The sequence below is a fragment of the Gorilla gorilla genome, chromosome 22, assembly GCF_029281585.2.
Source record: "Gorilla gorilla gorilla isolate KB3781 chromosome 22, NHGRI_mGorGor1-v2.1_pri, whole genome shotgun sequence".
NCBI lineage: Eukaryota > Metazoa > Chordata > Mammalia > Primates > Hominidae > Gorilla > Gorilla gorilla.
The window spans coordinates 27,890,523-27,906,398 of record NC_073246.2 but is presented as its reverse complement, the minus strand read 5'-3'; the positions used below and the strand labels follow the sequence as shown (position 1 = coordinate 27,906,398).

The 15,876-nt window shown below is 38.6% G+C and overlaps 1 protein-coding gene across 6 annotated transcripts in view; it reads left to right on the top strand.

Annotated features, from left to right (window-relative positions):
• The window catches only part of APP (amyloid beta precursor protein), a 284,040-nt gene that overhangs the window by 173,589 nt on the left and 94,575 nt on the right, over positions 1-15,876 (top strand). For all 6 annotated transcript variants that reach the window (XM_004062633.5, XM_004062636.5, XM_004062637.5 and 3 more), the window contains one exon: positions 14,173-14,306. In XM_004062633.5, coding sequence (XP_004062681.1) covers positions 14,173-14,306 — 134 coding nt within the window. The remainder of the gene's footprint in view (positions 1-14,172; positions 14,307-15,876) is intronic.

Genomic DNA, 15,876 nt, shown 5'->3' with positions numbered 1-15,876 from the left:
AGAGTACTCGGTTACATCAAGATGCCATGATTTAACAAGAGACTATAATACATAAGTAACTTGTTTCCTCAGAAAAAGTACTTAATATTCATGTATTGTAGTACATGGACTAATTCGTACACGCAGATTTCAATTCTGTGTGTTACAAGACCCGGTTGCAACTTTAGACATGAATGGTCACTTTTAGACATTAGGAACCCCTCTTTCTCCTCTCCCAGAAGGCATAATGGTAGGTTAGAGGTGCTCACCTTCTGACTAGGAAGTAGAGAAAGAGCCTCCTATAAAGAAATGCATTGTCCAGCCACTGCACGCCTTACAGTGTCTTATGTTTTGTTTTTATTTCAGTTGTAATATCAGACGAGCTTAGTTTTAAAATGTGGTTTTAGTACTCATATTTGAATTTGGATTCCATCCAGAAATAGATTTATCCAGTGTTAGGTTAGGGATGATGTATGCCATTTATGCTTATGATTGCTGGAAGAAGAGGCACAATTTCAGTTGTAACTTAGATATTTTATAATTAGCATTTGTGTACATTATCCTGAAAAAAAAAAACCCTCATCTCAAAACTGATGAAGCCAGTTATCTTTTTTAAAGATGATAAATTATAGATGAAGGATTAGGTATTTTAAAAAAGACTGCATCCTAAACTATAAAGTTTTTTAATGGCCTCCATAAAATATTCAGAATAATTCACATTATGTATAACTTTTGAAGGATGTGGTTTGTATTGCTGCAACATAAACGTTTCTTTTGCTATTGTGAAAAAAGCATTTTTCTCTAAAAACAGTGTAAGTACAGCAAGTGGGTTGACACAGACTAGGAAAAAGCTCTAGCTATTCCACTATAGTGTTGATAATACATAGGTACGCATGTTAAGTTGCATTGTACCGAGCATTTTCACAGATCATTTATTTTTCTTCAGAACACTTTGTGGGCATTTTCCTCATTCCTTTTGTACATACGAGAAAAAATGAGGCTTCAAGAGCTTAGTGACTTGTCCCAAGCCATCGAACATGGCAGGACCAGGCTTTGAAACCCAAATGACATTTTGGCCGCACTCCACACCAAATGGCTAAGCATTTGGTTCTGACATTGTTTTGCCGGTTAGTGAAATCACATTTGCGATTCAGAAGCACATTTTAAGAATACAGAAAACAGTGAAAAGAGGATGAAGAATGTTAACATTTTTTCCTAAATGCCATGAATAGAGCACGCATCAGTAAATTAAATCTTTCCCATTCTTTTATAAAACAGTGATTATTTTTCTCTTGTTTCATTTTAGCATGTATAAGAATTCTGTTTTTCCATTTTTAGTAACTGATGGAAACAAGCATCATTGTTTGATAAATTTATTTTCATGCTGTACACGTAACTACCACTTTCATCATCCACTGTTCCAAACAGATACTGAAAGTCTCTTTTGTAGTTTTCTCCTTCCCAGTAATTTTCTCCATCTACTTGCAGTGTATTTGGGATCCTGACACCTTTCCATTCTAGGAGGATGAAGTGACTTGGGCAGCTATATTTTCTTGTCTACCTACAGAGACTATTCAGTCACAGCAAGTGAAGGGTTTTGCAGTGCTAGTACAAACAGACAAGGAAAAAAACATATCATTTCTAGTTATTTATAGCCTGTGCAGCTATGTGGTCTTATTTATAGCAAACTGCACATTTGATTTGAAAAAGTCATGGTCATCTGGAGGTCAAATTCAGATGGCAGACTCAATTCAGAGAAAAGGAGCTGAACTAGAAGGTAAGCAAGCCTGTTAGACTGGGCAACTTGGACTTGACTTTGCTCCTTCATCAATCTAGAGCCAATTGGATGATATTTCTGCACAAAGGTGGTTGGTTTTACAGGTTGCTCAGTCTAAGCTGCTTCTAGTCAAATAACAAATGTGAAAGGAGATAGAAAAAGCTCTTCAGTTGAACTGATAAAAGATTACACTTAGGGAGAAAATGTATGATGGTTTGCATTATAAAAACAATAATTTGCCATAAATCAGGCATTTCTAGGTTTCAAACTTTTGTCATAAAAACCAATTTTGAGCATTGCAATTTTAGGGACATATTTTATTGTTATTTTAAATAAAAATCTAAACCACAAATATAAGGCTGAGAGCTTTCATTTTATTCATGAACATAGGAATTCAAATCATTAAAAAAAAAAACCCTTTCTCATTTGGGATAAAGAATCTTATGAGAGCTGAGTTAATTTCTGACATTAGTTTTGCACCTGCCCATTTGGGTTTAGGACAGTGCAAAAAGTTTCACATTTAATCTTCAAAATGTAGTATTTGTAGACAATAAAATTATATAAATATTTGTTGATTCATTTATATTTTAAATATGAGAGTGTGACCATTTTTTCTAGTGCTGTCTCCATCAGACTGCATCCCAAAAGGCAAACAGACCAACTCCTTAATGGCATTTAATCTCTCAAAGAGCATCATGCCAGTTTTTAGTCAGCAGATTGCACCATGTGATCTGGCCAAAGTGTGACCCATCTCAGGCTCCTTCATTTGTGCTGACATGTGGTACAAACAACTAAACCAAGGTTTCTCAACCTCAGCACTATTGACATTTTGATTCAAATAATTAATTTTTAGGAGTCTGTCCTATGCATATAGGGTGTTTGGCAGCACCCCTGACCCCTACCCACTAAATGCCATTAACACAACTCCAGCTGTGATAACTAAAAATGTCTCTAGACATTGCTAAATGTGCCCAGGGGGTCACATTCTGGTTGAGAATCCTGTTCTAGAGTAGTAGTTTCCCCACATCTGACTCAGAGATAGAACTCTCCTGGTGTAAACACGTGTACTTTCCACAAATTTGGGGGCATGTTGAAATGTTAGAATGTCAGTATCCTCCAATTCTCGACAGATGTTTGAAATTGAATTTGTTAGACTATTGTCCAAGCTCTCAATATTTGCAAGGTAAAGTGGAAGTTGCTGTTGCTGTCCTGACTATAGTATTGAAGGTCTCGTAGTTTTCCTGCTCTGATGTAAGCTACTGTGGCAGCAGAAGAGAAACCAGCAAATCCCTTAGTTAGAAGTCCATGGTTCACCTATGCACCACCCCTTTCTCCTCTCTGTTTCATCTTAGTTTCCTAGAATCCCAGGATATGCTGGAGGACAACCATCTGTAGAGATGTCCTATAGTCTTGCTACACAGGTTATTTGTACTTTAGGATTATGTTTATGGCCTTAGAGTTTGTGCAGAGGTGTAGGCCTGACCCCATGCAGGATTGAGGGAGGGAAAAAGATTGATTTCTAGGCACATCAGAATGGTCCAGATGACATGAAACAGATTGGTACACTTACAGAGAATATGAAAAGAATTGGAACTTAACAAGTCAGGCCCCAAGTTCCATCCCCAAGTTCCAAGTTTGTTGCCGCAGAAGCTCGTAATTTTCAAATCGTAGATAACTCACCACGCAGCCTTTCAATGGAATATGCCACCTTAACCCCAGGGTCGTTGTAAAGACAGGAGCCATAAGACAGAAGTCTGAATGCCTAGGCCATTTAATCTTTGGCCAAATTTGAACTATTGTTCTTAATCACACTATTCTTGTTCTTTTCACTGTGCAGTAGCAAATGTTAGTTCCCATTAGCACATTCTGCAATACTATTGGAACTAAAACTGCCAAATTAGATTAGGCAACCTGGGATTACACTTTGCTCCCCAACCAACCTAGGGAGGGAGAACAATTTTAAAGCATTAAAAGATGTGATGGTGAGTTAAACTACATGTCACATCAGCGCCAGTATATTCTATCAGATTAACAAGTGTGAAAAGCTAAATCTTTGGTATCTGGAAATGCTTAGATAGGAAGAATGGCTTTTTCTTCAAAGCCATAATAATTAGAGATGACCCTAAAATTGAAAGGAACTGGATTGCTTAGCAACTCAGCATTTTTTAAAAAGAAGGGCCATCTACTTTGAATACAGGTTAAATATCTCTTCTCTAAAATGGGACCAGAAGTGCTTCAGATTTTGGATTTTGGAATACTGATGTATTCATGATGAAATAACATGAAATTCATTTATGTTTCATGTACACCTTATACAAAAGTCTGAAGATAATTTTATACAATTTTTTTTTTTTTTTTTTTTTTGAGATTGAGTCTCGCTCTGTCGCCCAGGCTGGAGTGCAGTGGCGTGATCTTGGCTCACTGCAACTTCTGCCTCCTGGATTCAAGAGATTCCCCTGCCTCAGCCTCCCAAGTAGCTGGAATGAATGACAGGTTCCTGCCACCACACACAGCTAATTTTTGTGTTTTTTAGTAGAGATAGGGTTTCACCATGTTGGCCAGGCTGGTCTTGAACTCCTGACCTGAAGTGATCCACCAGCTTCGGCCTCCCGAAGTACTTCGATTACACGTGTGAGCCACCACGCTTGGCCTATACAGTATTTTTGATAATTTTGTTCATGAAACAAAGTTTGTGTACATTGCACTGTGAGAGAACAAAGGTGTTGCTATCCCAGCCACCATGACGTCATGTCAGTGCTCAAAAATTATCAGATTTTGGAGCATTTCAGATTCTCAGATTAGAGATGTTCTACCTGTGGTAAAAGACTGTTCATTATGTCTCTCCTCTGTTGTTTAGCTATTTGCCAAAAGAGGGTAAGTGGATTGTTTAATAAAGTGGTCAGCAAATATTTTTCATACAAGGCCAGATTATAGATATTTTAGGCTTTGTAGATCATGCGGTTTGTCATAACTACTTAACTATGCAGTGGTAGCATGAAAGCAACAATAGACAATAAGTAAACAAATACACAAGGCTGTGTTCCGATAATACTACTTTCATAAAAGTAGCCAGCAGCCGGGTGCAGTGGCTCACGCCTGTAATCCCAGCACTTTGGGAGGCCGAGGCGGGCAGATCACCTGAGGTCAGGAGTTCGAGACCAGCCTGGCCAACATGGCGAAACCCCATCTCTACTAAAAATACAAAAATTAGCTGGGCATGGTGGCACGCACCTGTAATCCCAGCTACTCGGGAGGCTGAGGCAGGAGAATCACTTGAACCCGGGAGGCGGAGGTTGCAGTGAGCTGAGATCACACCATCACACTCCAGCCTGGGGGACAAGAGCGAGACTTCATCTCAAGGGAAAAAAAAAAAAGGGTAGCCAGCAAGCCGATCCTTGGTTTAATACAGCAGGTTTTTTTATTTTTATTTTTATTTTTTTCCCAATAGCTTTGGGGATACAAGTGGTTTTTAGTTACGGGGATGAAGTGTATAGTGGTGACGTCTGAGAGTTTAGTGTCCCCATTAACTGAGTAGTGTACATTGTACCCAATACGTAGTTTTTTATCCCTCTCCTCCTTCCCACTCTTCCTCATTCTGAGTCTCCAGTGTCCATTATGCTACTCTATGCCTTTGCATAATCATAGCTTAGCTCCCAATTTATAAGGGAGTACATATTGTATTTCCATTCCTGATTACTTCACTTAGAATAATGGCCTCCAGCTCCATCCAAGTTGCTGCAAAAGACTTTTATTTTGTGATTTTTGTGGCCTACTAGTATTCCGTGGTGTATATACACCACATTTTCTTTATCCCTCATTGGTTGATGGGCACTTAGGTTGGTTCCGTATCTTTGCAGTTGTGAACTGTGCAGCAGTTATTTTTGAGCCCAGGATGTGCTAGGCCAGGTATTTTGAGGGACACCAGCAAAGGAATCTGAGTACTGGCTTTCAATAACTTGATAATTTTATTAATGAGATGAGACCCAGATATGTCATAGAGTTAAATAACAATATAAAGTAAAATATAGAAGTGTAGGAGAAGATTGCTCTGGAAGGCTGGGGTAAAATGAAATCAGCTTTATCCTTAAGACCTCCATAGAGGTTAACAGTTCCATCTCCTTTTACTGCTACAGTTTATATGAAAGTGGACAATATTGAAGATTTTGACTTTTCGAACTCATCTATTGAGTGCTGAGCAGCTATGACAGGTTATTTCTTTATGTGCCTCCATTAATGAAGTCAAGAATAGCTTCTGACAAATTGACAAAAAACAATAACCTAAGGTTAACCCATTCTGAACGCCAGTTATTATTGCTATTGCTTCACATATATTTTTTAGATTCAAACTTGAGGTTGCTTTTAAGTTTTAGTGTGTTGTGCTGAATAGAGAATAGATGTTAATAAAAAATAATGCCAGCATTCATTCCTTCACATTCAGTTCATATATTTGAAAAAATTCCCATGTCAGTATGTGTCCATGGACATAAAAAAGAAATGTAGATTGACTAGAGTAAACACATCATAGATTATATTTTTATTACCTTATGTCCATACGATGCATTGATAGTGTTCTCCACCAACTATGATTGCACTGACTATAAAATTGTAATACAAGGGCATATTAGGGGGAGAATGCCTTTGTTTTTTCTTCTTGTTGTTATTTTGTTTTTAAGAGAGTCTGGTATTACACTGGAGGATCACAAACTGTATTTTCTTGTTATAAATGGCTCCTCTATCTTGGACTTAATGGGTAGCATAAATACTTGAATTTAGAATGCGTTAGGAGTTTTAACTATTTTCAAATTAGGAAAATGGAGAGACACTTTTTTTTTTTAAGAGACACTTTTTTTAAGTTATAATAAGCATGGCACTCGGAAAGCTCTGCCATGTTTCAAGATTAAAGTTTCACATGAACGCTAACAAGTTTATATTTCACTCATCTATAAGTGATCCTCCTTGTCTCCTTTCCTAAATTATAGCCATCTCAAATGACAACATTGCTAGGTCTGTATCAAATAGCATTTTCAATGATAAGGCAGTGATTTATATAGGTCTTAATTTGTTTTAATCTTCTGTTATCAAGGCTATAGAGATAAATTGCTTTTCTGCTGATGAAAGGAGACTAACCCAATTTTCTTGTTAGAATCTAATATTAATATATCGACTGAATGCCATTCATAAGCCTTTGTTTAGGGAAACATTCAGCCTTCTGGCCTGTTGGAGATGGCCACGGTCATTGCTGTTTGAAGGTGGGTTATTTCTTCTTTTGTGTCCTGAGTCCATTGTGACTGTAAAATTATGTGTCACCCCAGAGCCTAAGGAAACAAATGAATATCAAAATGATAGGGGCAATCTTTCACAGTGTCTTTAATTCTGACCCCACATTCTTATATGAATGTGAAGTACCACATTAGTATGAATATGAAATGGAGTACTCCGCAGTGATTACAAAATCAGAACTAAAATGAGGGAAATCAGTGCATGTACAGTTCAACTTAATGGATTATCCTCTAAGGAGTCTTCAGACAGGCTAGGAGAGTGATGTCTGCCTCATCCTGAAGATATTAGCAGGTTTTCCCCTGTTTTAAAGTAACTTCCCTTCAAATGATAACAGTTTTCTCAGAGGAAACACAGGTATGGAAAATGTTTCATTGGTGTCTTGGCCCCAGTGATGGAGAAGCATTTTGTGATAGGAACGTTGGGTGCAGCATCAGCATTTATGAATAAACTGAAAGCTAACCTGCCATTTTACTTCATCCCAGGAAACAGAGCTCTGGCAGGTAGTGAGAATAGATTACAGTGTGAAGTGGCAGTATTGTGACAAGCATGCGTGTATCAGTATTAAAATTGAAATGAGCCCTCACGCACATGTGAAAGCAGTTTCTCCGGTTTTCATATTCAGTTCCCTGAGGTAATAGCATTTTGGTGTGAGAGAAAGAAGGGAATCTGACCCTTCTCGTGTGGGAAGGGGGCTGAGGGCAACAACCTCCTGTGACAGCCACCCTGGTCCAAGCCACCTTCATCTTTGTCTTCTCCTTTTTTTTTTTTGAGACAGAGTTTCGCTGTTATCACCCAGGCTGGGGTGCAATGGCACAGTCTTGGCTCACCACAACCTCCGCCTCCCGGGTTCAAGTAATTCTCCGGCCTCAGCCTCCCGAGTAGCTGGGATTACAGGCGCCTGCCACTACGCCCAGCTAATTTTAGTATTTTTAGTAGAGACGGAGTTTCTCCATGTTGGTCAGGCAGGTCTCAAACTCCCGACCTCAGGTGATCTGCCCGCCTCAGACTTCCAAAGTGCTGGGATTACAGGTGTGAGCCACTGCGCCCAGGCTGTCTTCTCCTCTTAAAAGATCTTCCTTCTACTTTTGTCCCATAGCAGCCAGAGTGATCCTTCAACAAAACGCCCCATCACATATACTCCCCCTCAAACAGCCCACGCTGGTCCCTCAGAATCCTTACTGTGGTTTCAAGGCTGTACATGATGTCCCCCATTTCTTCCCTGCCTCTCCCACTACTTCCTCTCTTGCTTCTTCAGCTCTGGCCAGGCGGGTCTCGTGGAATTTGCCAGCCAGCCTCAACTCTTAGGGCTTCCGTGCTAGTTTTGTCATCTGCCTGCCATGTCCTTCCAGCAGCCAGCTGGGAAGATCTGAATGTCACCTCCTCACTTAAGACTCTGCCTGGTCGCTCACTTACTGCGGTCTACCTTTCCCCTCTCCCCTCAGCTCTCCCGATCCTTCTGAACTCTGCTCTATTTTTCTTTTTCCTCTTTTTCTCCATAATACAAATCACATATTAACAATATGACTTACTGGCTTTTAAAAAATTCTTGTGGTAATTGTTTCTTTCCCTAGAATATAATTCCACCAGGATCAGGGCCTTCATGTTTTTCTCATTGGTTTCTCCCATGTGCCTCACATATAATAAGGGCTGCAATGTTGGCGGGCTGGAGGAATAAAAGAATGAACAGGCGCACTAAAGGCAGGATAGTTTGTCCATGTCAGAGCTGCTGTCTCAGCTGCTTTGATACCTCTGACTTCCCAGGGTGGCAAAGAATAAGGATGTGGCTTATGTAGAAGGCGTTAGTCATCCAAAATGCCACTGTATATTTGGAAGCAAATATTCACCTTGAAGCAGTGATGTACTAGGAATTAGAACTGCTTTTCTGTTATATTTTTTCATTTGTTATGAGTGTTTAGATACACATGATCACTATGAAAAGGAAGGGAGGTAATAGCCTATATATACTGCCATGCCCCTCAAGGCTCTGTTAGGAGACTAAAATAAATACAAAGGTCATTTAAAAAGTTAAAAGCTTATGCATGTGATGTTGGTATTGCTGCTAATGACTAGGCATCTAGAGGTCAAAACCTAGAGCTAAGGATATTGAACCCTGTGTTTTGTCTCGTTTTAAGTCTAGTTTTCTGTGGAAGGGGGAACATACCTAGCCAGCTTGCTTGCAGAAGGCATGAGTGAGCAGGCTGGAGGAGGGACCCAAGGCCAGAACGTCCTCCATATTCCAGCTCCATGGGCTCTTTCACTTGATCCCTGCTTTATGACCCAACTTCTGTTGAAGGATTTGCCAGATAGTGTTCGGGGCAGGAACAGCTGTTTCATAGAAAACAAGCCAACGGACATCATAACAAAGCATGTGGTTGTTTTGCCAAGTTGTGCTGCTCATTAACAAAACAAAACAACAAAAACCCTTTCCAGTGCCCCAGCATGTGGATGGATTAGCCCTTTACTACTCTAAAAATTAGCTTTACAGCCTTTTTATGGCTTACCCAATCTTAAGAGACTTTATTTGTGTGTGTTTAGGGATGCGAATGGGTATGTTAAATGATAGTGTTTTGCCTCTATGCAATAAAATAGGGTAATTTTTTCTTCCCATGTATTAAACGAGGACACATAGAACATGCCTAGCATGGTGGGCTCTGATGAAAAGAGGCTGTTATCATTTGGCCAACATGGAAATCCTAGCCTTTATTTATTTATTTATTTGAGACGGAGTGCCAACATGGAAATCCTAGCCTTTATTTATTTGTTTGTTTGTTTGTTTGAGACGGAGTTTCGCTCTTGTAGCCCAGACTGGGGTGCATTGGCATGATCTCGGCTCACCGCAACCTCCGCCTCCCAGGTTCAAGCGATTCTCCTGCCTCAGCCTCCCAAGTAGCTGGGATTACAGGCATGCGCCACCACACCCTGCTAATTTTTTTATTTTATTTTATTTTAGTAGAGACGGGGTTTCTCCATGTTGTTCAGGCTGGTCTCAAACTTCCGCCCACCTCAGCCTCCCAAAGTGCTGGGATTACAGGTGTGAGCCACCCCATCCGGCTGAAATCCTAGCCTTTATCAGAGGTTCCGTGGAATCTCAGAGGTCTGTGAGCAGGATAAACTGCTTTATGGTAGTTTAAAATGCAAAACCAGAAATAAAGCCTCCTAAAGCCAGTTTGTTTCCACTTTCTAAGTGGTTACAGTGACCTGTGTTTTAAGTACCTTAAATATATCAGTGACCTGCTGATATACAGCTTCCTGTTTCCTCTGTGTCCTGTGACATATCCTGACATTCCTTGAGCCCCACTCCCTTCCCAAAAGGAAGTACCTTGATGGGTGAGGACATAGGGCACACGTGTCTCTGGCCTTCTGTGGATGTAATCACAAAATGGTAGTCAGTCCTATGAATTTAATCTCTTTAGGATATAAGGATATTCACGAAATAGAAGTTGAGCTCTCTGGACATACTCCACCTTAAAATTGCTCTTTCCTTCCGGGATCCTCGCCAGCTGCAGAGCAGTAGCAATGAACTATTAAATTCATTTAACAATATCAGCGTATGCTGTCCTTCTCTGCTTGACTAGACAGTAATCTGGCTTGCTAGTTGGTATGAATATAGGATAATTTCACTCACACTAATTGAGATGGGGAGTTTGTATGAATGGCTGAAAAATTTGAGTTAAAGATTAAAAGAGATACAGCTTCCTCAACTATGGGAAATAACTGGGACTGTTAACAAAGATTTACTTGAAGAGAAATTGTATTGCTCAGGGTTCTCCAGAGAAACAGGACCAATAGGATATATATGTATAGGAAGAGATTGATTCTGCAGAATTGACTCACACAACAATTATGGAGGCTAAGTCCCACAATCTGTTGTCTGCAAGTTGGAGACCCAGGAGAGCTGGTGGTATGATTTAGTCCAAATCTAAAGGCCTGAGAACCAGGGAAGACAATGGTGTAAATTTCAGTCCAGGGAGAAGAGAAGACCAATATCCTGGCTCAGGCAGCCAGGAAATAAAAAGGGTGAACTGCTCCATCCTCTGCCCTTTTGTTTTCAGACCCTCAGCAGATTGGGTGATGCCTGCCCATGTTGAGGAGGGTGATTTACTTTACTGAGTGCACCAATTCCGATGCTAATCTCATCCAGAAGCACCCTCACAAAGACACTCAGAAACAATGTTTAATCTGGGCACCTTGCAGCCCAATCAAGTTGGCACAGAAAATTAATTACCACAGAAATATTTCTGGATTCAATGGATTAAATTGGTAATATAGTATTCATATTCATTTCCACGTGCCTAAAAAGAAGGTTTTTATCCTTTTTAATATCCTCAGTCCTATTAAACGTACCTCACATTCATGTTCCATGGTTATTCTCTTATTATGTTGCTAAGTGCATTTCTACTTAGGCCAATCTGATTATAGTGATTCAGATTATAGTGTTTATCTTCTTTCCTTTATACAGTAGACAGTGTTCGCAAACCATAGGAGCTGAAAAAACTTCCTTCTTATATAGTAAGTTTTATGATTCCAGTTTTCCAAAGGGGTGCTTATGTTATGGTTATAACAGTTACAGCCAGATGACTATCTTCATCAGCAAATATAACCCCAAATATTTATACATTTTCATTTGTTTCAAACATAAAATATGGTTTGCCTAAACATGTCATTCTGCCAGATTGGACTATGCAAAAGAATGTTATTGTTTTATTTTCTGCTTTTACTTTAACTTGTTCTCATTTGAGCTCTACCAGCTAAGATGAGAAGATGACTAAAGCTAGGGAAGCACATTTTAAATGCTAAATACCACGTTGGTTTCAAGTTGGGAACTTGAAATGCAAGTATTTTTAACTTAATCATTAAGTTAAAGTCAGTAAGAACGTGGTATTTAGCATTTAATCATTTTAACTTAATGATTAAGTTAAATGATTAGCATTTAATCATTTTAACTTAATGATTAAGTTAAATGATTAGCATTTAATCATTTTAACTTAATGATTAAGTTAAAAATACTTGCATATTGGTTTGCTTGAAGCTATGGAGAAAAACATTTACCTTTTTTCCAAAAAGGTCTTAATATTCAAAATTATTGTTTCAATCTTAGAAATTAACAATTTACTTATTTTTGATACTTTCGGCCTTTTTTATGTGGGCTACACCTAACATTTTTTGAAAAAATACATACTGCTTTTCCTGTAGGTTGCACTTTGTGATCCTGTGTGTAATTCATTTTCAGTGGTTCTATTTTATTTATTTTTTGTTAATGTTTGTATTTTCTTTTGTTTCTTTTTCTCAATTTTTAAAATTTTAAAATTTGTCCTTTTCTTTTTTTTCTTTATTATTGCACTCTTCTACCAAAACATTTTCAGTGGCTTTGAATAAAAGTAGCAGAACTTTCCCGTGGTTAGCATTAGCTCTGAGATTTGAACAGGATGTATTAAGCAGAGGAGGAGGGAAAGCCACTAACATGTATGAGCTCCGCCGTGTGTCACCCTCTCTGCCGGATGACTTACATGTGGTATGGTATCTCATTTTCCCAGCTCTCCTATCATGTCCTGCGGCTTGTTATCACCACTTGATAAAAAAAATTGGAACATGGAGTGCTTAAGTTTCCTCCCCAGGTCACAGCTGATCTGAAAAAGAAATGGGATTCAAATCCAAATGTGCTTAATTGCAAATCCCCACATGACTCTTTCCTTCCTTCCTTCCTTCCCCCGTTGCTGCCAATGTAAGAAGGAACACCACTCCCTTATTTGCTACAGAGAAGACAGGGGCAGCTGTGTAAAGGCACCAGGAATATGCCCTGCCTCCTTCCTTCGACTTGAAAGCAACATCTGGATAGACACTCAACTGCTTTTATTTTTTGAAAAATGATTATTAATCAGGATTGAAGTGGAGGGAAAAAATCAAAACGAATGTTTCTCTTTAAAATGAAAGATACTGTTTAATTATTTAACAGCCTTCCGGTTTTAGTTAATATCTTTGAAGACTTTGGATTAAGATTCCAGACATTTTCTTGAAGGATGTAGAAAACGTATTTAACTTCAAGTTTAGTTTCAAAATCATTTAGCTATCAATTCTTCTCATTGAAGTCCTCTTTGAGATATTATATCCCAAATGTAATACACAGATATTAATAATTCAATAGGAATACTTGGAACATTGGTGATATTTGAATAACCTTTTGAATGAAACAATTGATTTGACCTCAAAAGATAGTGAAAACATCTCATTTTGTTTTTTATGTTAAATATGCTTCCTCTTAAGTCAAAATTCTTTTTTTGCTTTTAAGCTCATAGATACTCTGCATTCTCACTAATCTTTTGGAAAATTGCTTGTATAGATATTATAATTCTCTTGGCTCATGAGTTAAGACATTTTTGTTTTATAGTGTACTCTTGAATTTTATGAGTATTTATGTTTTCACATAATATAGCAGTATATGTTGCAATTCAAATATTGCTTAGCAGTATTAGTTGAATTCAAAATAGAAATCACTTTCTTTTTGACAACTAGCATAATGAATTCATTGACTATTGTCAAATTTATGAAGGCAGAAAAGTCCTTTTGTGATTCAAAAATGTGTTTATTGATGTTTATATATTTTTTGTAGTGTTTCCTGTACTGTCTCATGAAGGTTGTCTTCGTAATTCAGTTATCTAAAATACATCATACAATTTACCTTTTCCCTGGGGTGCCGTTATTCTACAGCAGGCTAATTACAGATATCTGTGGTTTCTGCAGGAGTCTTAGTGTATGATATTGATGATATCATCATTTACTTTCAAAATTGCAAAATAGTAATTTAGGAAAGCATGGGGATTTGGAAAAACATGTCTATTCAGCACCGTTTTTGCTCTTTGCATGCTTGTTTCGTAAAGAACTCTAATGCTATAATTGCAAAATGGACCATTTTAAAGATTTTTCCTTCATTCTGTACTTGGGAGTGGTGAAACACATCCTTACTGTGCTGCACAGTGTCTCATGGTGTTCTCTTAAACAGCATTAACGTCTTGTATGCGCTGCTTTACTAAATTCTCTGTTCTGAGAAATAACTGAAAATACGGCTTTCTATTAAACGAGTGGATATTCTGTTGTTGTTGGGTTTTTTTTCTCAAACCTCCTTCTCTTCTACTTTATAGTTCCTACAACAGCAGCCAGTACCCCTGATGCCGTTGACAAGTATCTCGAGACACCTGGGGATGAGAATGAACATGCCCATTTCCAGAAAGCCAAAGAGAGGCTTGAGGCCAAGCACCGAGAGAGAATGTCCCAGGTAAGTCTGGCTCTTCCATCATTCAGCCCTACAATATTGGGAAACCTGAGCTTGCCTCTGCCTCAGTCTCCCCACAGGCCTGCTGGCTTTATCAAGATCTTTAAAGATGTAAAGTTCTAATTTTAAATGTTTACTGTGTGGGCACAGTTTGTGGGTTTTTTGCATCCTCCGTGAACATGCTGCCTAGGAAGGATCCAGGTATAGCTGGATTTTGTAAGCACAAATTAAATGATGTCTGTAACATTCTCTCTGGTGAAGAAAGGTACTTGGCATTATTATTCTGTGTATATGTAGTACCTGTAATCAACATGTTGTAAATTAAAATCCATCAAAATGCTCTTTAGTAAAGATGAGGTTTTGTATTAAATCCCAGACTGTTATAATTGTGAACCTACGATTGTTTACAGTCTGTAAAATCATAGAGACTTAAAACTGAGCTGAACCATAGTGATTATTTCATTAAGTCTCCTAAGTGATACATAATGGAATAGAGGTTCAAGAGAGTGGCTTCCCATTTTAGCACAAAGCAAAATCAGTGAGCCAGAGACAACATGTAGAATCCAGGCCTTTCTTGCTCCTAGTACAGTACTCCTTTCATTATACTTTGCTGAAAAAAAAAAACCAAAAAACAAAAAAAAAACCTGTTTTCGTTTGGTTTGTTTTTTTTAGCAGGTCCTTAATTAAGCAAATTTAAAAATAACTTGTGTCTAAAACATGGCTAATCCATATATACTATCAACTACAGTTGAAGCTATGTCTGCTACCAGGCACTGGATGTTGTACTGGAGTTTGATAATATGGAAGATTTTAGCCCTTGCTCAGATTCGTCATTCATTCATTCGTTCAATCAACAAATATGGACATATTATTTTCCAGTCACTTTTCTGATTTGTAGTCTACAAACCTAGGAGTGAATGTGGGGGAAAAAAAATTAGGACATATAAGTGAATGAATAAAGATCTCAGGTTAAAGTAAGCCATTCATTTTTAGTGTTAATATTCTGTGGCAAACATCAGAAGATAGGAGAAATTTTTGTCTTAGCACAGATGCTTAATCTCTTGAAAGACATTAAATGCAATTTATGAATTAGACTGCTGCATATTTTCTAAGATCACAGTCAGTCTTTAGTAGACAATTAATCTTTCCTGTAATTTCTGATCTGGGTCCCTGCTGACCCCAGGAAGATTCCTCCCTCCCAGGGCCAAATGAATGGCCCCTGAGCATGTCTTTCCCATGCAAACCAGTCAGTCAAAAGCTCCTAAACTCCCAACCACCTTCTTATACTCTGGGCCACTATTCACCTGCTCTAATCACCCCAGGACCAGGTACCAGACCACTAGGGACAACCTCATGCCCCATCACCATTATTTGAACTAATCAGTCCTAAACCCGCCTACCCTGCTTCGCTCATTCTTTCCATGAAAACCACAATAAAAGGCTCTTGCTCATGTTTTCCCCTCCTGACCAACCCTGGTGCTTCCCATATGACCCTGCATGTAGTGGCATGTACCGGCTTCTTGGGAGCTGTGAGTAACAAACTGTCTTTTCCATGATAATCATCTCCTGACCT